The sequence below is a fragment of the Vulpes lagopus genome, chromosome 10, assembly GCF_018345385.1.
Source record: "Vulpes lagopus strain Blue_001 chromosome 10, ASM1834538v1, whole genome shotgun sequence".
Classification (NCBI taxonomy): domain Eukaryota; kingdom Metazoa; phylum Chordata; class Mammalia; order Carnivora; family Canidae; genus Vulpes; species Vulpes lagopus.
The window spans coordinates 30221120-30245897 of NC_054833.1; the positions used below are offsets into that span (position 1 = coordinate 30221120).

General features: G+C 43.7%; 1 protein-coding gene across 3 annotated transcripts in view; it reads left to right on the top strand.

The window, feature by feature from the left end:
• SNX19 (sorting nexin 19) overlaps nucleotides 1–24778 on the top strand; it is a 41645-nt gene that overhangs the window by 13337 nt on the left and 3530 nt on the right. For all 3 annotated transcript variants that reach the window (XM_041771476.1, XM_041771477.1, XM_041771478.1), the window contains one exon: nucleotides 24218–24402. In XM_041771476.1, the coding sequence (XP_041627410.1) occupies nucleotides 24218–24402 (185 nt within the window). The remainder of the gene's footprint in view (nucleotides 1–24217; nucleotides 24403–24778) is intronic.

The window sequence follows — 24778 nt, forward strand, 5'->3', positions numbered from 1 at the left end:
TTCTCCAAAAGGTATATAAATATTAACTAAAAAAGTTACTTACATTGGATGGTAAGGAATCAAAGTATACTTGGATGTAAGATGTGGATTGTGATCCCAAAGCCACTTGCGTCTCCTAAAAGATCCGTACGTGGGTGGAGTTTTTAGTTGCTGACTTCCTAACCATGAAACTGACACAAGCTTTGCTAAACTCAGGATGGCCAGAGACATGGTCTCAGAACTAAACAGATATACAGCGCTTCTGTTTTGACCTTTTGACCATTCATTTTTTTTTTATTTCTCTCCTTTGAGATATCCTGGCAGATACTAAAGTAAGAAGCCAAATTCTGACCTCCTCTGTTGGCATGTGGCTCATGATAAGTCACTCCAAAAAAGAAAAACCAATGTTAAAAACAGAATTGTGTGTCAGTTCTACAAGTAGAAAATTCATTAACAACAAGCAAGTAAATCTCCCCTCCCACACTCAAGAGTTACTTAAGATTAGGGAAGCCTAATGAGGTTTAATAATAAAAAGACCTAGTGAAAGACGATGATGTGCTTTTACATTTGCTGAGTTCTCCTCATATGCCAGCACCTGACATCTGTGTACATATGTTTTCTTGTAGCAGCCAAGTGAGGTAGGTAGCCCCATTTTGTAGAGGAAAATAGAGCTTGGCAAGCCCAAGCTAGCATGCCCAAAGTCATAGTTAATGACACCTGGACTTTGAAGCTACATGTGTGTAAGTCCAAAGCCAATGTGCTTTTTCCTACGTGTTGTAGCTGACGACTGGTCTCTTAAGTGAAACCCACATATAAAAGGCCGACAGTCTCCATGCCTTTTGACTTTCCCCCTTGTCCCTCCTCTATACTCAACTCTGCCACTAGAGCGCTTTTTCTGAAAAGCAAATATGAACATATAGTCTGCGCTTAACATCCTTCAGTGGTACCCTGTTGCCTACAAAAGTGATTATTCTACTGTTTCCCAGAGTTCTAGGGTTCCACAGAGGTGCTTTAGAAGCTAAGGGGGAAACTGAGTGCACCATGGTCTAAGCAATTTTATTTTGGTCAGTATAATAGGCTAGAGATTTGGGTAAGTTTTTGTTTAAAAAAGGGCTCCACTGTGTTTAAAGTATGTATTTATTTATTATATGAAAATTTCAGCTTCCTCCTTATGTGACATGGTCTGGTCCCAGCCTTATTTCTGATTCTGCCCCATGCAAACCCTTCCTCCTGGCCAGACACTCTGTGGTCCCTCTTGCTCTGGGCCTTTGTTCATCCTCTTATCTCTGCCAGAATGGTCTTTCTCTCTTCATTCTTGTGCTCATTCTCTCTCCTCTCTCTCATTCCATCTCTTTCCCTATGTCCAGAGTTTTCCCTCTTCTTGTCTGCTTCTACTGCTAAATATTTTCAAAAATTAAGCATTAAATGTCCTTTATTCTGTGAAACTTCTTGTGGCATATTCTTCTACCTGCCCCAAAATCTAAGGATTCCTCTTTTCTACTCACGGTTGTGATGATTGTACGACTTATCACAGTGTATTAATGAAACAATCTTTCCCTAAACTAGTGGTCCTCGAGTGGGGAGCAGTTTTCTCCCAAGGGTATTTGGTAACATCTGGAGATATTTTTGGTTGTCACAACTGAGAAGGGAGGCAGGAAGCTATTTCATCCAGTGGGTAGAGGCCAGGGGTGCTGCTGAATGCCCTACACTACACAGACAGCATTCTCCCTCCTCACACCCCCCCCCCCCAAATAACAATGAATCATCTACTCAAAATATCAGTAATGCAGAGGTTGAGAAACTTTGCCCTAGACTACCAGTTCTCCAAGGGCTAGACCTGGCTGTATATCCCCAGCAATTTACACAGGACCCAGGACATAGAAGATGCTCATTAGATGTCCAATAATTTAATTATCTTCTATCTCAAATAAAAGAATAAACAATTCTTTTCTCATTACCCTCATACTTGAAGTAGAGTCTGTGTTTTTATTCAGTCACTTGTGAACGTTGCTGACCGAGCCTTCATTTCTTTCTTCCTCTATTAAGTTTCTCCTTGCTGATCTTCCAAGTGCTTTCCAAAAATTGGAAGATTCTAAAACTAGCTGGTATGTGATCATTGATTACCCCTGTCCTTGAAGTCATTTACATGATGAATTGGTTTCAAAACACAAGAAGTCACTCAATAGGAACAGAAAAGTATAGATGAGTCGGGAAATTTTAAAAAGATTAAGATTTATATATTAAAAAGGTAGGAAGAAGTTTACCTAAAGTTTGAACAACTCGGAATATTAAAGGACTAGAGCCAGTACCAGATAAAGAGAGAGAAATATATTTGAGAATCATACGCAGATCATTGAAGTGGTATTTTACGTAGTTAGGGTTCTTGGAGATCTAAAACAGGACTTAAATACAAGGGAATTTCAGACTGAGAATTCTAAGCCAGGTTGCATTACTCTCAGTGGGCAATGATTATAAATTCCCTAGGGATAGGGAAGAGACAAAGGATAAAGTGGAGCCGATGGGATGTGCAGAAGTAAATGTGTCATGCCTTCTGGTCTAACCATACTGGTAGCCAGTTGTCCAGGCTGTTTGTAGCATTCATCCACTTTACCTTGAAATACTCCGACATCTCTGTCCAGCTGGGAATTTGTTTTGGTCTTACTTCTTTATTCACTGGGCTGGTCAGTAGAGAACAAAACAGACTCCACTCCTACTTTTCACATTTTGTACAGTTTCGTGGGGGTTAGAACTGAGGGCCTTATTCATGGTCATCAGGCTAAGGTGTGGTGGAGGCAGAAATCAAACCCAGGCGTTCCAAAGCCCAAGCTCTTATCTACACAATATACTACTACTATGCTCTGATTAATCTCTCTGGGCTTTGGCTTCCTCATCTGGAAAATAGTAATTATATCAGTCTCTTTAGGTTCATAAAAGGTGTCCAATAGATGTTAGGTCTTAATATTTGCACTTCAGTGAAAGGAAGGAAGGAAAAGAAAAACAAATATTTTTTGTTTCTAATTCCTCCTGCTAGTGGCCCCAAATTTGCTCTACTTTTATGTCTTCAGGATGCCCTACTCTATACCAGTCTTCTCCTGCAACGGCTAGCGTCCTCAGTGTGCCTGGCTCTGAGTTTTGCAGAATAGAGCTCCTAAACAACTATGGCTTCATAAAGCCTTTCTGGGTGACCCTGTGCCAGTGGGCTCATTGGCAGAGTATTTCTGTGTCTTACATGGGGAAGGAGACCACCTGGGTCTCTTTGTGGCACAGACAGGCATAGGTTAAGTACAGAGTTCAGTAGTATTTTCCAGGATTACTGGTGCTCCTGGTTACATGGCTGGAAAGAGCTGCTGGAATCAAGTAGTGCCTTTCCTCATGAAGAGGACTTTGAGTCAGGCTACATTTCTAACCTTTTCATCTCCTTTCCGTGACACTTCCACTAGAACCATGCTTCTAGTTAGCTGGGTAGGTAGCCACCTGGTGGCAAAACCCACAGGGAGTTCACACCATAACGAAATCAGGGAGAGTGTGAGGGCTTACAGCTAAATTTCTCTTGACTTTCTTTTTCCTTTTCCTTTTTTTTTTTTTTTTTTTTTTTAATGGGGTGACATCTCCATTTGTTACAGGAAGGAAATTCTGGATGTTTCTAGTGAATTTGAATGAAGCCAATATGAATTTTGTGCAAGAACAAAATACTGTGGTTGATCACTTTTTGAAAACTCGTTATAACTGTGATCTGTTATCTTTGCTCATCATAGATTTTTTTTTAGGCAATGATGTTTTGTGCTTGTTCAGTTGTCTCATATCCCTTCCTGTCAAAAGGTTCCTACTTATTTCTAATCAGAGTGTATCCTTAAGTCCATTTTGTTTTGTGTTAGCTACAGTGGAAATGGGAACACAGCCGGCTGACACCCTTCTCACCCCCGAGTCTCCACAGACTAGAATTAGGAGTCTCATCCTTCCGTGGTCAAGGCCTTCCATCTTTCCCTAGAAATCATTCCATCTTTTTAATGATGTATAAACATGGCCCTCTTCTGAAATCTCTTGTGCTGGGTTCACAGTACTCTTGAAGCTTTTGTAAGATAGGAGTCAAGAGGAAACCATGGATATCTAGAAAAAGAATTCCAGTTCCCCTTCCATAGGCTTGCAGGATCTGTGGTCTCATACTAGCAAGTTCCCCTGTGTATGGTAGACATGGACAAGACAGGGCTTATTTCAAGACTCAAAGTGTAGACATTGATGACCTTGTCACCTCAGAATATTTGGTATCCAGCAAGCCTTTGTTGCAATTTTACTTTGTACAGACACTGTGCTGAACACACAGCATATTATATCACTTAATCCACTTAAAAACTCTGTGAAGGAGGGATCATGATCCCATTTCAAAGATGAGGAAGCTGAGGCTTACAAAGAATTGTGGTTATTTAATCCAAATCACAGAGCTAATAAGTATACCACAAGCAAAATTGAATGCATGTTTGCCTGATTTTCAGCTATAATGACTTTATCTTTTAGGGATTACCCTGGGATTTAGAGAGATTAAAAACCAGCAAAAATTTTTGCCTTAGAGTCTACATTCCTCAAGAGGAGATTATCAGTCACTTTGTAAAATCCAAACCACATTTCAGTGTGCGCACATTCACACGTAACACAAAGGGCCCTGCAGCTTCCTAAGGTCAGCCCGTGTTACTTCTCCCCTGGACAGCTTACATTACTTTTTATTTTTAAAAAGGAGTTCATACAGTGCTACATTCTTGGGCTTTACTTGCTTTGGTAAGCAAATAAGCTGGAATTTGATCCCTTCCCCTCCCCCCCCACAAAGCTACAGCACCTCCCCCACCCCTCCACCTACCAGTGCTACTGGTAAGAGGTATGGTGTGTGGTCCCTGCCTGCTTCGGGGTTGACCTCTGGGAGACTGTCCCCGTGACGCCTGCTTAGGGGGGCATCATGTTTGTTCTGTCTCTGAAGCCACGAGTATCGGAGCTGTATCCTTTTGCAGAGTACTGGGCTCTCCTTCTTTAAGTTCTGCACTTTAAAGGGAAGGAGAGTCGGTATTGGTGCCACTGATAGCTACTGCCACTTCTCTGGTCATCTTGAACACCCTGCAGCCTGGGCATCAGGGACGGTGCAGCCATCCACATTTACGTTTATCTCCTTAAAATGTCATAATTTTCCAACCTCCACCATTATCAGCTCCAAGAAGATAAGTTCTTCTGTCTTCAGCTTTGTTTACTCTCCTTGCTCCCTTAAAAGATCTATATACATAACTGCCTTGGAAGCCAAGGACTCCTGCCAAATCATGAGCGTGTACTCCCTCACTCTTGAGCCTTCTCTCTAGCCTAAAAAAAAAGAGAGAGTAAATTCAACCTCATGACCCCTCCTTCTAAGCCAAAGTTGGAAGAGTGCTGATCTGAGCCAGCCTTCATAAATCTCCTTTGATTGTTGATGGTGTGGAGAGAGTGGGGGAAGGGAGCTGAAGAGAAGTTAGATGCCCAAAAAAGGCATTGTTAAGTCAAAGGAAAGTCTTGCACGCATGCGCGCCTGACTTCGTATGTCAGCTTCTGTGCTGGGAACATCCAATTATGTAAGAAGGAGCACTCCTTGTTTGGAATTAGAGACAAAGGGAGGGGCAGAGGAGTAGGGGGAGCAGTCTAAGCCAAGGAGTGATTCCAGCTTGTGCAGACCGCTCATGTCCGAAAACAGAAGAAACTTAACAATATCCCTGCATGCATCAGATTCAGGGTTAGGAAGTTGGACAAGTACTCAGACATGAATAGGTTGGAGGGAAAGAGGAGAGATGTACTGTGCTTCATTGATGGTAGAAGGTTTGGGGCAGGAAGATCCAGCCAAGGTAAGGGGTGAGATTATTATGGAGTCCTGATGTAGATCAAAGGAATGAGAAGAAGCTGGACTGGTTCCCTGCCTGGATGCCCAGAGCAATGCCACGATAAAAATATGAGGCAAGCTAGCAGTAGAGTACACGAATGCCACGTCCCGTGGCTCTGCCCTCCCCGTGGCCCCGAAGATGGCATCAGACTCTGTGTCAAAAGGGCAGCAGACACATTCCTGGCATCGACATCAGGATTTCTTAAAGAGTGAGTGAGTGAGTGAGTGTGTTTGTGTGTGTATGTGTGTGTGTTGGGGGGCACGTGAGAATGGAGTAGTGTGGTGAAAAGAGGAAGGAAAAAAGGAGAAGGTTCTGGAATCTGTGGGCAAAGGAGAGTAGAAAAGTATGTGAAATCAGGAATTATAGAGAAATGAAGGAGAAAAGATAGAATGTGTCAGGTTTAAGGAGTCCCACAAACAGGGGACCCAGGAGAAAATTAAATGGCCAGCTCTGGACGTTATGCCAGGCCATGGACTCATTTTCTTAGAAACGCAGTCTCTACAAACCATCTCCCAGGAAAAGTCTGGAGAAGGCGTGTAGAGAGCGAGGAGAGGACCATCGCAGAGGGCTGTGCTGCCAGGCACGAATGTCGCCTTTCTGAGAGACCATCTGAATGGCTGACCACGTCCTGTTTGCCTGCACTAATTCTTTTCGGCCTCTCTGGAGTCTTAAGTGTTCCTTAAGTGGAGTCCATGTGCTCATGTCTAGGTAGTAGGTGGCTAAAGGGTCTTTCCGTATTGGTCATATCTTCAGGGAAACTCCAGGCCACCAAAGGGTACAAGCAAGTGCAAGAGGAAAGGGGCTGACATTTATTTAATACTAACACTAACAATACCAGCTAAGCAGCTGTGTGCTTCATGTACTAACGTGCCGGGCAGTTCTGTGAAACACATATATTTACACGTTTTATAAGTGAGGAAAAGGATATTCAGATTAACCTTCCCAGAATCATCGAGCTAGTAAGTACCACCCCCAAGATTCCACTTCGATCATCCTGGCCTCAAAGTCCATGCAGTCTCTGGTACTCCATACTGCCTCCCCCACCTCCTCACTCTGCAGGGTTTCTCACCAAGCCATGGCCACTAGAACTGGCCTCACTGGGGAGTCCCTGGGCCTCCCTCGTTTGCGGCTAATCTCTCTTGCTTTCCACCTGAGTGGACTTGGACACATGCACACGATAGTATATAGATTCATTTTTGTCTGCATAGTTTTTATTTAACATTCCTGGATCAGAGATTTCATGGTCTCCCTTAGGTATCCCTAGTCTACATCCTCTTCCCAATCAGAAAAAGATTTTCAGAGTTAAGATTCAGAGTTACTCAAGAAACACAGATTGCAGCTTCCTTTTTTCCTCCATAAACTTCTCTTTATTTTAATTTGCTTCTGGTGCCCTGTGGTTTCTTACACCTGATCTCTTTCTATGCACAGGTTCTGTAGGAAGGTAGCATACTTCTGCAAGAGCTCCAGATACAAACTAAGTCTCAAAATTATCTCAAACCCTGTCAGATTACTTTCTGGCCCTCTCATTATTGACTCAAGTAGCTTTTCGATGTACTGAAAATAATTTTTTGCACTATGGCTTTGCTCACATTGTATTGTGCTTCCTTGGGGGAAAGGAGCACTGCTTGTCCCATGCCTCTTCCACTAGACCTTGACAAAGGGGAGTTCTCAAGTTATGTAGATTGGGCCAGGATGGGCCCCAGAGGTCTCCCTGCTATACTTCTTGGGTGTCACTTACTCTACACCCATCTTAGGATGAAGACATCATGTTTTTTCTATCATACCCTGAGGATAATAGGGTATGATAATACCCTTAGATAATACCCTCTTGATGGTAATATCATACCATATTCTAGTTGAATACATCTTTAAGGTTGTAACAGGTAGGTGATATCTGATTGCCTGTGCCTGTGTGTTTTTGTCCTTCTGCCTGTAAATTCATACACTCAGAGAGGCAGAATTGATCATTGCATCTATTAAGAATAAAACAATATCAGGAGCTATTTAAATCTCAGAACCCTTCTTCAAGTCAAGTTGCTGGTGTCTCATGGCCGTCTATAAGTACACGTGGGAACCTAGGATAGTTCCGAAGGACAGTTCCAGACTGTCAGTATCCTGAGAGCAAGGATTCTGTCTTATTCCTCATTCTCTCAATACACATGGAAATTTGGTCAAGTGAACATCACATGCCATTCCTATCAGTCCCCCTGTATATCACTAGTGAGGATCTCAGGGATTCCTCAGTAGTGCTGGGGGACCAGAAACAACAATGTAAACTGAGTGTGTGTTACATGCCTCCTCCACAGCTCTCTAAGTGAGGACCTTGAATTCTCAGAGCCACAGTTGAACCTGAGAAGAGGTTTTTCCTTTGGGCCCTTCAGGGCCTCTCCTATCCTAGTTCCATTCTCCTTTCCAAAAGAACATAGTGACCTCTTTGCTGTGGACCTCCCACCGTGTGGCCCATGGAAGCTGGCCCTCTCTGGAAGCATCTCCTACTGTCGTGCTTCTCAACCTCTTTCCTTCCACACAGGGAAGTAAGAATATGGGCTTTGAAGTCAGATCTGAATTCAAATCCTATTTTGCATCTTGCTATCTTTGTGACAGAACAAGTCACTTAACCTCTCTCTGCCTCAGTTACTCTCCAAATGGGAATAACAGTACGTAGCTCATAAAGGTAGTCCAAGGATAAGAGAGGATAACGAAAGCCTCCCGGTGCATGCCTGGCGCGTGGAGCACTCATTAACTGTGAGTTCTCGTCCATGTTTACAAGCTCCGTGTTCCATTTCCTTGGGGACTCTAAATTGCTAGGGCAGCAACATCTGATGTAAAGAATACGTTTACATTTTAATGTGTTTCTTTTTGGAGAAGTCTTTATAGTGTGCTTGCTTTGGATCTCTTAGTAGCAAAAGACAAATTCTTTTCTTCACCCTTTCTTCTTGTGATCTTTATCTGTGCTCTCCATCCTGTCTTACATACTTAAAGTCTCCTTCCCCAGTCCTATCCAGAGCAGAACCTTAGAGTTTCTTCAGACCGGGGAACTGCCTCCTAATGCAGGTGCTCCTAACCAGCTCTTCATTTACTCTCTAGGAAATTAACTTTGTATAGTTTTTGTTATAGTGACCTCTTTACAAATAATTTTTGGTTAAGATTTGATGCGTCTGCGTCCAGTAGCAGCTGAATACTAGCTCTCCAGATTTTATAATGTGACTCTTTCTACTTTAAGGTTTTTTTAGCCTAAGTGAAGAGAGAACCCATATGAACCAGTTAGAACTATTGAACAAGGGGGATCCCTGGGTGGCGCAGCGGTTTGGCGCCCGCCTTTGGCCCAGGGCGCGATCCTGGAGACCCGGGATCGAATCCCACGTCGGGCTCCCGGTGCATGGAGTCTGCTTCTCCCTCTGCCTGTGTCTCTGCCTCTCTCTCTCTCTCTCTGTGACTATCATAAATAAAAATTTAAAAATTAAAAAAAAAAAAAAGAACTATTGAACAATATGAGGTTAAATGCCATGGTGTAGACGTTAAACACAGTAAAAAAACAAAAAAAAAAAAAACACTTAGGATTCTTGGGGGTAAACGTTAGGGAGGCTTTATAGAGAAAAGTAAGCGTTTAAAGCTAGACGTAATATAGAGGTAATATCATTTAGACAAGTTTTGCGTAAAGAATATTCCAGACAGTGAACATTTTTAAAAGAGGACATTATTTCTACTTTTAGAGAAAAAGTAACCTTTAAATGTATTTTTAATACCTGAGAGAGGCAGAAACAGAGAGTGTGTGTGCGAGACAGAGTGTTCATGCGCCCAGAAGACAGAGAAAGATCATTTTGTTAAACACATCTCAGTGCAGCAAGCTCTTGCTCTGTGGGGGACTTGGACTAGGAATCCTCCCTCTGGGCACCAGGTGGCGCTGCAGGCTAACCTATACCCGGTCCCCTTCTTGGAGGAGTGCTCACTTGGGGATTACGGGTCCTGGTCTTGGTGGGGATAGTCACAGAAACCATTCCCTGTCGTGCTCCACGATTCAGAAGCTGCTTATCTGCCCTCTCCTCTGGGCCAGTGACTTTTGTATCTTTCCCCCTCCTCCCCTCGGTTCTGATCCGTCTTCAGTGGACACTTGCTGCCTCGAGCAGGATGTCCTGCCAGATGTGCCCTGCTGAGTATATCGCACCCCCTCAGGCAGTCAGCACTGGAGCTGATTCACTGGAGAACATTTCTGACTCAGAAACCCGGAGTAAACCAGAAAGTCTACAGTAATTAAACCAGCTGGACATCTAACGTTGAAAAAAACTGTTGGTACACTCTCTGTAAGCTAATTGCTCCTTTTTGGAGACCAGAATCCTAGATTTCCATCTCACTGAGGGGGACAGATTGCACCCATGTTGGGAATCTTATCCACCTCTTAAATGATCCAGGGTATTTCCTACTGCTTTCAGCCATGGGGGGAGATTATTTGCCTTTTCCTGTTAACTTGGAGAAAGACATATTGGAGACATAGCCATATGTTATGCTTGAGGTTCGATCTTTACCTCTATCTTTAGATATAGATTCACCAGATGCCCCGTGGAGTAGACCTGGATGGTACTAGAGCAGGGAGGGAGTACAGGTGAAGCCGTAGGAAATACTACTGCTGATGTAATTATGGTGCCAGAGATTTTCTTGGGGGGAATTTAGTCCTTCCCCAATAAACATATAATCTGTAAACATGGTATGCTTGCTGTGTAAATGCAGCTTCAAGATAAGTCCCTTGGCCACCTCCTCCCCTGTGCCCCTTGTTTTCTAACCACAAGTGGTTCTCCCAGAATCCCTACTATGTGGAGATTCTGGAGTCGTCGCCACAGATCTGTTATCAGGTCTGTTATCTGCTTAGTATCAGGATGGATAACCTTCTATTTGGAAAGATTTTAAAATTCAGCCTATAGACAGGAAACTAGAAACGAATACCTTTGGGTAGCTTTTCTACCCCAAAGTGATTCTATTCATTATAGTTACTTTTCCCAATCCTCCTTTCAGTGTTTTTCCTTGACATCTGTTTTTGTCCATGCCTTGTTCTTTGAGGCTAGTCTTTTCAAGCTTCCTCAGCATAACTTAGAGCCCTACCACGTGTGCTTATTTAAGCCCAGTCCCTAATTCTCTCCCAGATCATGGCTGAGCATACTTTAACCTGCAGTCTAGTAGAAGTTGGGAGCCGGTCCCATCATGTAGACCACGCAGTTACCACCTTTCCAGCCTCCCGTTCTCCCTCCGCCCTCCCCTCCCACAGTGATGGGGTTTGCCCAGAGCAGAGCCTGGACACCTCCCTGTGGGGTGAACTCACTGAAAACAGCAGAGGTGTGGTTGTCAAGACAACAATGAACTTCGTGCCTTCTGCCTGCCTTTGTGTCTCGCCTTTCTTCCAGTGCTCCAGTTCTAAGCATTTCTCTCCCTCTCCCTGCCCTTTCCCCTCCACGGACTCAATATTCTTCTGAATGGGTGGCCATTTTAATCAGCCTTCCCCACCTTCCTGCCCCAGGTGCTGAGAAAGAAAGGCTCAGGATAGGTGCCTGGTGACTGAGAATGACCCAAGCTTGCTGTTCACACAGGAGCGAGGAAAGAAGGGAAGAAAAAGATTTTTGGATCATGCAGTCTAAAACTTTCACTTGCGGTGAAAGTTTCTAGGGTCTTGTTTTAGGAAGGATTCCTAAATATAATCTTCATTACCCATAATCTCGGGGACTGCCCCCAGTCTTAAATATACAGGACAGAAATGGTTCGTTGTTCTAATATTTACACTGCTGAGCCTGCCAGGAGGAGAACCTGTTTTGCAAAAGGGACAACTGAGGCATGAAATGCAAAGCTCACTCAGGATCTTGCCAACGTTAAGTTCCTAGGGCCTGGTAAAGTCTTTTAAGAGGATCCAAAGGAGTCTTTCTTCAACTCATGCACCAACACACAAGCACTTTCAAAAATGCTTTCATTTTTCTCATTTGCTTTTGTTAGTGAGTAAGACAAGGCAAGAATTAGCCCATTTTATTAAGAAGGAAGCCAGACCTCAGTTCGTGCAAGTGGTCAAGCCAAGCCCAAAACTGCGACTTTTCAGTGTTATTTCCACTCTTTGCAGCACACCGCCTGTGTGAAGCCTTTGTGGCTCTTCTCACCACTGAGAGTGCTTTTCCACAGAAGAGTATGAACTAGTTTTATACTCTGTATTGCCTTGAAAACTGTGGTGGCAGAGGAATCTCTTGGGCTTGGAGCAGAGACATGGACTGTTCCAGAGACTCTTAGGGGGTTTCTGGTTGTGAGACAGATGTCCTGCTGCTTCTTTTACATGGATCAAACGAAGAACACAGGCAGTCATCCAAGAAGCATGACTTTGATTTTGCCTAGCTTTAAAGTCTATCAGCTGTGATGTTTCAAAGCTGGATTATGGTGCATTAGCAACATAGTAAGGAGCTGAAAAAGTTGATCTGAAGGTCTTCAGAGGTATACTAGATTTGTGTAAGAAGCTTTTGAATTGGAAGCCTAAGGGTATCACGATACTCAAATCTAGAACAAACTTCTAGAGCTCTCCACTTGCAGTTCGTCTCATTTATCCCATGAACACAGAACCTCTCAAGTATGTTCCTCTCCTGTTTTTGTTAGGAAGGTAACTTCACTCTTGCTTTTGGTGATTTTTTTACCCAAACATTGTGCCACTTTCTTTTCTTCTTACTAGTTTCAAGTCATGGGCTGGAATCAGTTTGATGCTGCTGCATCCATCAGGGGCACTTCCCAAAATACAAGTGTGACTCACAGTCCTCATAACCCCTTTGCTTTTGTTTGACTTTGAGTTTCTTCTGTCCTCTGGGCCTATTTGCCAGGAAAAGTGACAAAAACATAGACTGCTGGCAGGTGTCTCTCTTCTCTAGGATTTATAGAGTGTGCCAGATACGAAGCATGGCTGACCCACTCCCTTCCTTCTACCTCTCTTGCCTTCCAGGGGAATGCATAACCAGGTGTGAATTGCATGGATTATTCATGATGAATTCTTAATTCTAGCTCAGCTGACTTACTGCCCAAGATACTTACAACATTTACCCTACAGCTGGTGTGTTGGCACACAGTTTAGTTTTAATGTTAGCCAAAACAAAAGGTTATTAGGAAAATAAGTCTGCCAAATGTTTATATAAATACATACAAATGCCAAATACAAAGGATTTCTAAATTGTCCATGATTTTTTTAAATCTCTTGTCTTTCCCCATAAGCATGAATACTGAAGAACTTACTATTCTTTTGCTGCTTTTAAGTATTGGGATGTTTGTCTTTTGCAAAGCTTATTTTGACCTTTAATCCTTTAAGACCATTGTTTTTCCCACAGAGAGCATTACTTCCTTTAGTAACTAATATTTGTTGATTACCCATTCTGTGCCAAACAGTATGTTAAGTGATCAAAATACAAAAAATACCCCAAATTCCTATCCTGGGAAGTTTAATATCCAGTTGGAGGTACAATCTTACAAATAAGGGATTGGAATATAAAGTGAGGATTTTAAAAAGAACTATAGGTGGTGAATAGAAGGGATGAAGTGATGGATGATGGGAGGTCCAGAGAAGGCTCACAGGAGAGATGACTTCTGAGACAGGATTGAAAAGGATGAAGGGAAGTTCAGAGCAGACATTGGAGACCGAAGTATTGGTGGCAGAGCAGTAAACAGCCTGGCAGATTTGTGATAATCCGAAGAAGTCATGTATGATTGGGAATAAAAGATGTATGGGAGCCCTGGGTGGCTCAGTTGGTTGAGCGTCTGCCTTTGGTTCAGGTCATGATCCCAGGGTCCTGGGGCTCAGCAGGGAGCCTGCTTCTCCCTCTCCTTCCTGCTCAGCAGGGAGCCTGCTTCTCCCTCTCCTTCCTGCTCATGCTATCTCAGTCTTCATCTCCGTCTGGCTCTGTCAAATAAATAAAACCTTTAAAGACAAAACAAAAGGAATAGAAGATATGCAGCAGGAGTGGCTACATTACCCTGAAGAAGGCCTACGAGCGAGCCATTCACAGATCAAGTTTTCCCCCATTTGTGGGGAAGCCTTCTACAACATGCAAACAGATGATGACACGATCAACTTTGTAACTTAGAGAAATCACTGAAAGAGTGCCCCAGAGGATTAGTAGGAGGCAAAGTTAGAACCAGGGAGACAAATTAGGAAAGGGTTGCACCAGTAGAAATGAAGGCTGCTGAGGAACGGCTGCAGCAGTGGGGAAGGGTGCGGAGGCGTAGCACCCCCTAGATTCAGTGATTGTTTATGTACTTCTGTGCTGTTGTCAGGAGTTGTGTGGATTCCAAACAGGGAAGGAGCAGAGAATGACCCCGTGTTCTACTGTGTGGATTGAGATGCGTAACTCAGAGGACAGCATAGCAGCCTTCTGACCATATCCGACGTGTGATTAAAAGTCCGCAGCTACTCATTAAATCAGTAGATTATTATCTCCTTTTGTGTAGAAATAAATGATGATACACGAGGAAGCAGGGACTGTATTCCTAGTAATTCTGAGATTTTTTGAGATAACTTAAGGACCTGGGAGCCCAGATTGTATCCTTCATCTTCTCTCTGCAAATTCTTGTGTCTTGGGAAGAAAAAGGGAAATGTGGGATGTGTAGGTGGCACAAAGGGAAGGCTTTCTGACTTTCTGTTCTTTGGCACACGATGCTCACATGGCAGATTCCCCACTCGAGTAGAGCAAAACTCAAGGATAATAGAGAGAATATACACAGCCGAAGACCTGTCAATTCATTGAGGACCAAGAAGCTTAAAAAAAGAAATTTTGGGGCAGCCCGGGTGGCTCAGTGGTTTAGCGCCGCCTTTAGCCCAGGGCGTGATCCTGGAGACCTGGGATCGAGTCCCATGTCGGGCTCTCTGCATGGAGCCTGCGTCTCCCTCTGCCTGTGTCTCTGCCTCTCTCTCTCTCTCTCTCTCTCTCTCTCTCTCTCTCTGTCTCTCATTAATAAATAAAATCTTTAAAAAAAATTTTCTTTTGACATAAAAAAGCTAACACTGGATATTACGGAAAACAGCTAACAGGAAACTGGAAGTGGATGAATGTTATTAATAGAATTCATATGAGAACAGCAAATGAGATTTAAAAAAAATAATAACATCATTTTAGGCCATAATAATGAGTTAACTTAAAATTCTAACTCAGAAGTTATCACTGAGAATTTTTTTTTTTTTTTTTTTTTTTTTTTTTTTTATCACTGAGAATTTTGCAATAAGATTGATTCATTCACTTTGATGGCTTGTTGTATGACTGACACTATGATGCTAAATGCTGAGGAAGATACCAAACTGCATTAAGTAAGATCCCTTCCCACAAAACCTTACAATCTAATTCTTTGGCACTTACACAAAGCTCCACCAATATGTATGGAGTAAATGGAATAAACAAATTAAACACAGAATTCCAGTAAGGAAAGGGAAGAATCAAGGTCAGATGAAACCAGGGTGGTTAACGGAGATCAGACTACAAGTATGCACATATTTTAAAAAGGGGTCGGGGGGGGGGGGGGGGGGGGGGGGGGGGGGGGGACACGTCCTGAGTAATGCAAAGTAGTAGCAATAGAACTAATAAGAATGATGTCCAGTAAGTTGTAGATAAATGTTAGGGGGGAAGACTTTAGAAAAACAAGAAAAGCACAGGAAATACAGGTAAATCTTTTGAAACAGAAGCTATATTATTCACTGGCTATATTGAGAAAGCATTTATTCATTTATTCAACAGTGAATTGATCTGTTTGCTAAGCTGTTTAATTTCTGGGTTTTTTCTCTCAAGGAAAATGTTTTGACAAGAATTGGACAGACACAGTTAAACCAGAAGACCAAATTAGGAATGTAAATAAGAGAGCACTTAACCTATTTTAAAGCTCCCGTACGTGACCCAGATGAATTATACTCTATGGAACTAAAAAAGTGTATTTATCATTGAAAACCTAATATCATTTAAAAAAAAAAAAAGTTGGCATATAGGATATGCTGGGTTGGAGATGGACAAATATCTTGCCTTTTAAAAAAATGGCTGCAAATCATTGGACCCTGACATTTATCTCTAGAAATTTCTGAAGCAGATTATTAAATAGGCGTTTTATGGGATCCCTGGGTGGCGCAGCGGTTTGGCGCCTGCCTTTGGCCCAGGGCGCGATCCTGGAGAGCCGGGATCGAACCCCACATCGGGCTCCCGGTGCATGGAGCCTGCTTCTCCCTCTGCCTGTGTCTCTGCCTCTCTCTCTCTCTCTCTCTGTGACTATCATAAATAAATAAAGTTTAAAAAAAAAAAAATTTAAATAGGCGTTTTGTGAACATGCTCAGAGAGGGAAATGGCGAGCCCCAGAAATCAGTATGTGTTCAGGTGCCCTGCCTGATTAGCATAGTTTCTTTCTTTAGTGTGATTATTCAACCACTAAAGGAATGCATTGGTTATTAAATGTAGGTGGATTTCAACAAGCTTTTGCCATATTATCCTAATATCCATGTGGACAAAATGGACATACATCGTCTGGACTATATAGTACCTTTTTTTTTTTAAGAATTTATTTATGTATTTAAAGAACATGCACTTGAGTGGGAGAAGGGGCGAAGGGAGAGAGAGAGAATTCCCAGCAGACTCTGCACTGACTGTGGAGCCCGGCTCGGGGCTTGCGCTCACAACCCTGAGATCATGACCTTAGCCAAAATCAAGAGTCCCAACTCTGAACTGACTGGGCCACCCAGGTGTGGCAAGGACTGTATGTAGTACTTTTAAGTAATTCATGGCTAATTGAGTTTCTTTAGCCCAAGAGTATCTAACAAATTTATGTCATCCTGGAGGGAAATTTCTAGTGATAGATCATTTTTCTTGTTTTTATCCTGGTCAATTTTTTCATCAGTAAATTTGCTAGTAACTAATCTTGGAGGTATAATTAATACTCTGGATGACAAAATCAAGATTCAAAAGGTTAGAATAATAGGTCAAAAGCAACAAGATAAAGTTAATAGAAATATTGTAAGTCAGAATTTAGATTTAAAAAAAAAAACTGCACAAGTACAGAAGGGCAAGACTAGGCTTAACAGAGGAGCATGTGATTTTTTGCTAAAGTACATATGTGGAGCTAGGGTCCTAGTTGACTACAAAACTCAGTATGAGTCAGTGCTTTGAAGTGTGTGCCCAAAAAGCCAGCACAGTCTTTGACTATATTAATAGAAGTATAGTGTATGGATCAAGGAAGGCACTAATCCTCTGCATTCTTTCATTTTTTGCTGGTCAGGGCACATCTGGAGGCTGTGTTTGGTTCTGGGTACTCCATTTTAAGAGAGAACCAAAAGGAGCACACACCCAGGGGATGGAACCAGGATGAGGAATGGTTTGTTTCTCTCCTTCATTCTGCAGACCTTTATTGAGTGCATTCTGTGGGCTCAACTTTGAGGTTGCCAGAATCAAGGATATAACAGAGACTTGGAGAAATAACAGTTGAATTTAAAAAACAAAGTGTTTATTCAGGAACTCTGCCCATTTTTAATTGGATTATTCAGGGATTTTGGTGTCGTGTGAGTTCTTTATATATTTTGGATATTAATCCCTTATTGGATATATCATTTGCAAACATCTTCTCTCGTTTAGTAGGTTGCCTTGTCGTTTTATTGATGGTTTCCTTCTCTGTGTAAAAGCTTTTTATTTCAGTGTGTTACTAATAATTTAATTTGCTTTCATTTCCCTTGCCTGAGGAGGCATATCTTAAAAAATGTTTCTATGGCCAATGTCAAAGACATGACTGCCTCTGTTTTCTTCAAGGCTTTATGATTTCAGGTCTCACATTTAGGTCTTTGATCCATTTTGAAAGAGATTTGACCTAGTAACTTTAGTATTTCCCATTAACTCCAGAGGAACAATGTAGGAAGTAGGAACAATGACCAGAAATTTCAACAAGGCAGATTTCGGTTGCCAGTATTTAAGGAGCATCTCTAATAAGTCTAATAAGGTTATCCTTTTCAGGAATTAAGCAACTTCCCCACGGTCACATTCCTAATTGGCGGCAGAGTTAAGATAAAAACCCAACTTTCTAGATTCTCAGACCAGAACCTTTGGCTCTGCCATGATGATACACAGAGGATTTCAACTCTGGGAGGAGGTGAGATAGGGATCGTCTGTTTCCTTCCAGCCATGAAGTTGTATGTTCCTATAAGTCTTTGGCTGTGCAGTGCTCCTTTTCGTCTGTTTTCACATGTCAATTTGTGAGATTATTGGAATAGGTAACCTCTAAGATTCAACAAAAGATTTCTTTGACTCTTTGACTTCCTCCCTTGATTCAAAATGCTTTAATTCTTAATGCACATTAGATTTGTAGCTGTGATTGTATGTTACTAATCAAAAACAAAAGCTGTGGCTAGATATAGAAGCGTGGAACTCAGATTCTTAAAGCATGGTTTTCAGGCAAGTATGTTGTCCTCCCTTGAAGCACATGTTTTAAAGATGTGGGTCCATGATTTAAAACATGAAAGCAAAAATCAAAGAAGAAATTGTGTAGACTCTGAGCCATTTTAGATTTCACAATAGTCATTGAGAAAAAGAAATAGGAGTTTCTTGCCCTTGAAGTTTATTTCCTCCCCATTCTTCTCCCCACACAGGACAGGAAAGGATGGTGACCTAGATACACAGTCAGAGGGCAACAATGCTGAGATTGTTCAGGCACAGCTGAGTAACTTGGGCCTGGCCAGTGCTAGGACCGAGAAGGCTAGCGCTCACGCTCACGAGGAGGAACCGTCGGTAAACAGGGGCTGTGACAGGAAGGCAGAGGCCTGGGAAAGGAATCAGGGAAGAGAAGTGTTACTTTTATCAGGTGTGAAATTGGCAAAAACAGCTCGTTTAATGGGAAATGCCCTGGATCCACACCATCGCCCTCAAGATTGCCTTTCTCTCCACCCAATGCATTGGGGCTACCGATTTAATGAGCAAATCCTCCTAGTATGGTGCTAGGACTATGGGTGCAGAACACAGTGTTCACATTTTATGCCATTGTAAACATTTTACAGGGTACTTGGGGGTGGGTGGAGGTGGGGAGCATTTCCAGGAAGCTAAAAATGTAGCTTGGGCTTTTTCCCCCTTTTCTTGGAACTCCTAATTCCTTTTACTGTATCAGTGTTTTTCTAACTATTTTTAAACTTCAGCCCACAGTAAGAAATACATCCATATCATGACCCACTGTGACTGCACGGTACACGCACACACACAGAAATACACGTCCGATAGATCCTTATGTGCATCCATATAGGAAACAAAAGGCTCCCAGATCACGAGACGCACATTAGGTTTTATAATCTGTTTCTACGGAGATGTTTTTAAATGTCACAAACCACAAAGTTGAGTGCGTGGCTGCCTCTAGTGCTGTTCAGCCCACAATTTTGAGAAGTATTGTGCTACAACCACCACTATTGAAACGAGTGGAAATGGCCCAGCACTTGGCATCCAAGACTCTAAGTCTCAGGTAGTGATTCCCCAAATGGGAATGATTTTGTCCCTCAGGAGACATGCAGCAATGACTGGAAACGTTTTTGATTGTACAAAAGAGGTACCTGGGAGGGCTGGAAAGCTGCTAATCATTTTATACTGCGCAGGACAGCCCTCCAACAACAAGGAATTAGCAGTCCAAAATGTCAGTAGCGCCAGGGTTGGAAAACCCTAATCTAAGGGTAATAAAATGAGTTGATGCTCCAAATGTGCTGTAGATCTGTTTACGATGGCAGAAGCTTTAACATGGTCTTCTTTTACTCTCTCTTTCTCTTTTTTTTTTTTTTTCTGAACCATAATTTGTACAGCAAGGTGAGGTGGGAGGGTCATCGTCCTGGGGTGGATATAAAGAGGACGAGCAATGAGTCTGTTGTTTTCTTTCATTTAGACTGCACCAGGCAGTTTTGTTAAAATATCATTACTGCTAATAGGAATATTTTCTATGTTCCAACTTCACTCTCCTCTCCCTGTCCTCACTGTTAGACCAACTTGCTCAGGGTCCATCCTCACTCTGCTCTAGCAGCTCTTGGCAAAGAAGTGAAGGGACGCTGGCTAATTAGATTAGACATGGTCCTTGAAGCTTTCTCCCCTTACTCGTGAGACATGATTCTGTTGTTTTGATGGGAAATGACCTTCTGCTAACCTTGAGGTGCCATCTGAAGCCCTAGTATTAAACTGTCTCCTTTTTAGCCTCTGCTTCATTCCTCTATCTGTAGCTATTTCAGACCAGGTTCTTGTGAACAACGGACTAGACATGCACTCCCGGTGTAATGGAAAGCCCTAATCTCCACATCTCCCTCCTTCCACGTCTGGCATCAGAAAAGCTCTTGAATATCTCAGTGTCAATCTGTTGTTGCTTTTTTTCTCATTTTATTGGCTATTTCTGGGCCCACTAGTATGGCTGCCATGTGCTCTGAATCATTCAGAGGCAGCCTGAGAGAACAGACCTGGTTTGGCTTTTTTTCCCCCCTCTGTCTTTTCATTGGGAAAAAGGTAGGATGGTAGAAGGAGGTAGCTCTAAATCAAATATCAGAACTGGAACAGTAGTAGAAACTAAAACCAATGCTATTTGTGGCTATTCTCTTCCATATTTATTTTAGCGTATTTACCTCATGCGTCTTGAATTACATAAACAATAACATTTGTATTTAGTAAATGAATTCTTATAAATAATTTACAATAAATAAACCAAGGGATACGTGTGTGTGTCCACCTTGAAACTTTAGATTCCTGCAAACATAGTAGTAAGCTAGTAAGCAGTACCAGCAGATTCCAGAAACTGATACTGGAACAGCTCCTGTGGACTTCAGACACATGCATTCCATTCCTTTTGCTCCAAGAGAGCTATAGGGACACAGATTTCTTTTTAACTTTCCCACTCGTAGGTTAAGAATAGAAAGACAACATGTGGAGCAGAGAGATGAAGGGAACTGATAAGAAGCTAAGGCGTCAGTCTCTCTCTTAATTTTCCAAAGTTAATCTCTTCACCTCCTCTGCTCTCGCCCAGTGTCAGAGTGAACCAAGCAGGATGAAGGGAATTAGTGAGGCTGCGTAAGGCTGCGTAAAGCGTGGTGGTGTGTGGAGCTCCACTCTGGAGAGGGATGACAGGAAGAGGAAGGGAGAACGGGGACTGGAGGGGGAGAAGAGCCCACTGGAGGAAGAAACCCCTGCCCTCTTCGTTGTCATCAGTTGTTGGTTCTAGGCGAGGTGGTAGGCAAGGCAAATAATACAGAAGCCCCGCATGTGGCCATTTACAACTTAAGGAACACATACTGTGGGATAACGAAGCAGGCCTTAGAAATCCTTAGAAATCGTTCTAGGGACACCTGGGCGGTGGCTCAGAGGTTGAGCATCGGCCTTTGGCCCAGGGCTTGATCCCGGAGTCCCAGGATCGAGTCCTACATCAGGCTTCCTGTGTGGAGCCTGCTTCTCTGTGTGTGTGTCTCTCATGAACAAATAAAATTAAAAGAAAAGAAATTGTTCTAAAGCTCATGGGTGTTTTTCTGTTCTGTCCGAGGGGCAGGGCAGTTTGGGGGTGGGGGCAGTCGGCCCTGGTCATTTTCTTGGCTTGGGCTGTGTCCCTTTCTCCTTCCACTTTGGGATGCTCGGCATTCCTGACAAGACAGCTGACTTCAGAAGGTCTGAGGGCGAGAGGGGTTTGCTGCCCTGCCTCTCTGCACAGGCTGCGTGGGGTCGGAAATGAACGCGGCCAGCCCCAGATGTCCAGGGGAGAGCCTCTGTCCTCTTGGAGGAGCAGGGGTGGGCGGAACCAGGGCAAGAGGAGAGTCCTGCAAAGGGTGAACATTCACATCTGCACGGTACCGGAGTGTGGTTGACGTCTGTTACCTCCAGGGTATGAAGAGGAGGAAGGGTGACGGAAACCACGGCACGTCGCAGGTGGAAGCCGCCTTCTACGTTACGTGCCTCTATAGACGTGCAGCTTGTTTCATTTCCGCCGGTTTGCACAAGACTAATTTTCTTATGTTCCTCACATCCCTGGGACTGACTCTTCTAGGGCCTTCTGTTGATCAGTTCGGTGCCTCAGGGTTTACAGTGCTTGACAGTTTCTTTATCGGCAGTTGACATTTACTTGGAGACTCGAGTTCTCTCTGTCAGTTCTGCTTAACTCCCGCGACTTGACTTGACTCCCTGACTCATCCTCATCATGAAAGGGCTTATTTTTACTTTTCCCTACTTTGGTTCCTCTTCCCAACATTCCTATTCAGAGTTTAATAAGCTGTCGTCCTGTAAATTTGTGTACATTTATACATTCGTGTTTTGCCACATGCTAAGATTTGTTTTGCACTCAGCTGGTGTGCCTGAGTCACCAAGGCACGATGGAAGAGAACAGACGGGACGTCCTTGCCATGATGCAGCGCAAGGGCCTGTTCATGTCCGGTGAGCTGACAGGAGTTCAGGACAGTCAGTCTCCTACATCGTAAGACAAGTCCAGAAGGTGACCGAGGTACCCAGATGCGCTGTTGAACATTCTGCTCTAAGAAGGGTTGAGTGGATGATGAGGTGCCTCGGAGGAGTCACAGGCGTCCGTGGCCCCAGAGGACGACAGTAAGGGCACAGTGGCTAATGTGCAAATGCGAATGAGAAACTGAGCTAGACGAATTCCAGCCGAAGGCCTCTTGTTACAGATCCTCCTGGCTCTTTGGAGGACTTCAAGATTTTGTTTTTTCAGGGGCGCCTGGGTGGCTCAGTCAGTTAAACGTGTACCTCCGACTCTGGTCGTGATCCTGGGATCAAGCCCCACGTTAGGCTCCCTGCTCAGCGGGAGGTCTGTTTCTCCCTCTACCTGCTCATTCTCTCTCTCTCTCTCTCTCTCTCTCTCTCTCTCTCTCTCTCTCTCTCTCTTTCTCTCTCTCTCTCAAATAAATAATTAAAATCTTAAAAAAAAAAAAAAGATTCTGATTTTCAGATGCTTGCCCCTTCCCTCCAGTCACTCAGATGAGACCCGGATACACATCATTCACCTTAGCAGAAGTCACACATTTGTGGCTCGAGGTGAAGAACGAGAGTTGGGTCACTTGATCCCCTGCAGAGAATCTGATCAGGGCATCACATCCACCTCCCTTTGCTGACCCTCTTCTATAAACAGGAGCAGAAATTCTTGCTACTGGATCCCTTTCATCAGGCGTCTTAGGCTCGCTGAATGAAAAGCCCTATAAAAAGGAGATGCGACCCTAATAATAACAAATACGATCGTGATGGCTATTTTGGGCAAGAGCAGCTTTGTGCCGCTCTTGATCTGCATCAGTGTCTGCCATTCCTGCCCTGCCATTACCTTTCGGACTTCCTATTCTTAGAATCATTTGTGAGCCCTCGACTTGGGGGATTGCAGCCCCCAAGGCTGGAATGCCTAGCTTGAGTGGAATGCAGACTGTCTGGCAGAGTGGAGGTTAAATAAAGTTTGCCTTGGCAGCCCCTCCTGCTCTTGGATGGGCGACAAGTAACTCGGGTATAGGAGCAATGGCAGGAGCTGCCATGTGGTGCAGAACCAAACAGAGCAGGAATGGTCGATGGTCCACCCGTTAGAGTCACAGCCTTGTCAGTGTCGTCCCTGCTGCGTACTCGGGAGGCCTTGGCAGTCTTGAGCCTCAGCTAGTGACTGTATCGCTCTGAAAACAGACAGGAGCAATAGGGTAAGAGTGAAATGCTTCGCAGGAACTGCAGATTTGGTATGTTTGCCCCCTCAGAGTTACTGCCTCGTTTTTTTAATGTGAGATGAAGGAGGACATCTTCATCGTAATAGGAACAGTTGCTAGTCAGTCAGCAAACAGTTCTTGGGCACCAGAGCACTGTGGGAAACTTTTTAAAAGTGTAAGACATAGAACTCTTGTGATGCTTATAATTTAGTTGGAAAAGTAAAGCTGTAAACACATGAGGAAATAATTTATATTCCAAAGTGAAATATTTCCAAACCCAAGCTGTAGAACTACATGCCAAAGGAGGTCTAAGGAGGGAAAGGGCAGTCCTAGCTAGCTGGAATGATCTAGAGGAACTCTGTGGAGGACGTGGGCTTCTCTACTGGAAAGAAGAGGGTCTTGTCAGTGAGGGGACTCTATGAGCAAAGGATCGACGAAGGACTCTCAGAACAGCTCGTGGGGACGGGAGGAGCAGCTGGATATGGACAGGGTGGCAAAGGGAGACGGGTTTGTACAAAATCACCAAGCCCTTCACTGTAAAGGCTGTGTGTGCACATTGCTGAGGTGTGACAGTGCTTCTCACCAGAGGATAGTTGGAAAGCTCCAACCCTGCCCAGAAACGGGGGCCCTTCGCATGCTCTGTTCTGTGCAACCCCTAGTACGACACGTAGCTCCTTTCCTTCCGCTTATCTGACCTCTCTCCTCTCTTCCACCACAGGTGGCTAGAGGTGCAGGTGGCTAATCTAACGTGTCCACAGCGCTGGGTGCAGTACCTCCGACTTCTTCAGGAGTCCATCTGGCCTGGTGGGGTTTTACCTAAGTATCCACGGCCCGTAAGGACCCAGGAGCAGAAAGTGGCTGCTGAAAAACAGGCCTTGCAGAGCCTGATGGGAATCCTGCCAGGTAATTGGACAGTGAGACTGGTTATACTGATAATTACTCCTTTCCTGCCCAGCCTTGCCACCATTACCCCGTACCCCTCAAAACCCTGTGGACCCACCATTTCTCAGGCTAATAGGTAAATGATCAGAGCTGTGATCCTCTTACCCCTCATGCAAGTGATGCTAAGGAAATGGAAAGGATCGCTGTGAGCACACCATAAATAGTAGGTGAGAATCCTACAGATATTTGGGTTAATAACAGTTCGGCCTCCACCACAGAGGCAGGTCTCAGAACTGTTCCCACCAGATGAAGACTTCGGCTTCTCTGCCAACTCCTGGTATTCGGACCAGGGAAGAAAACGGTATGTCCCACAGAAGCTCATCCTTGATAACTTGGG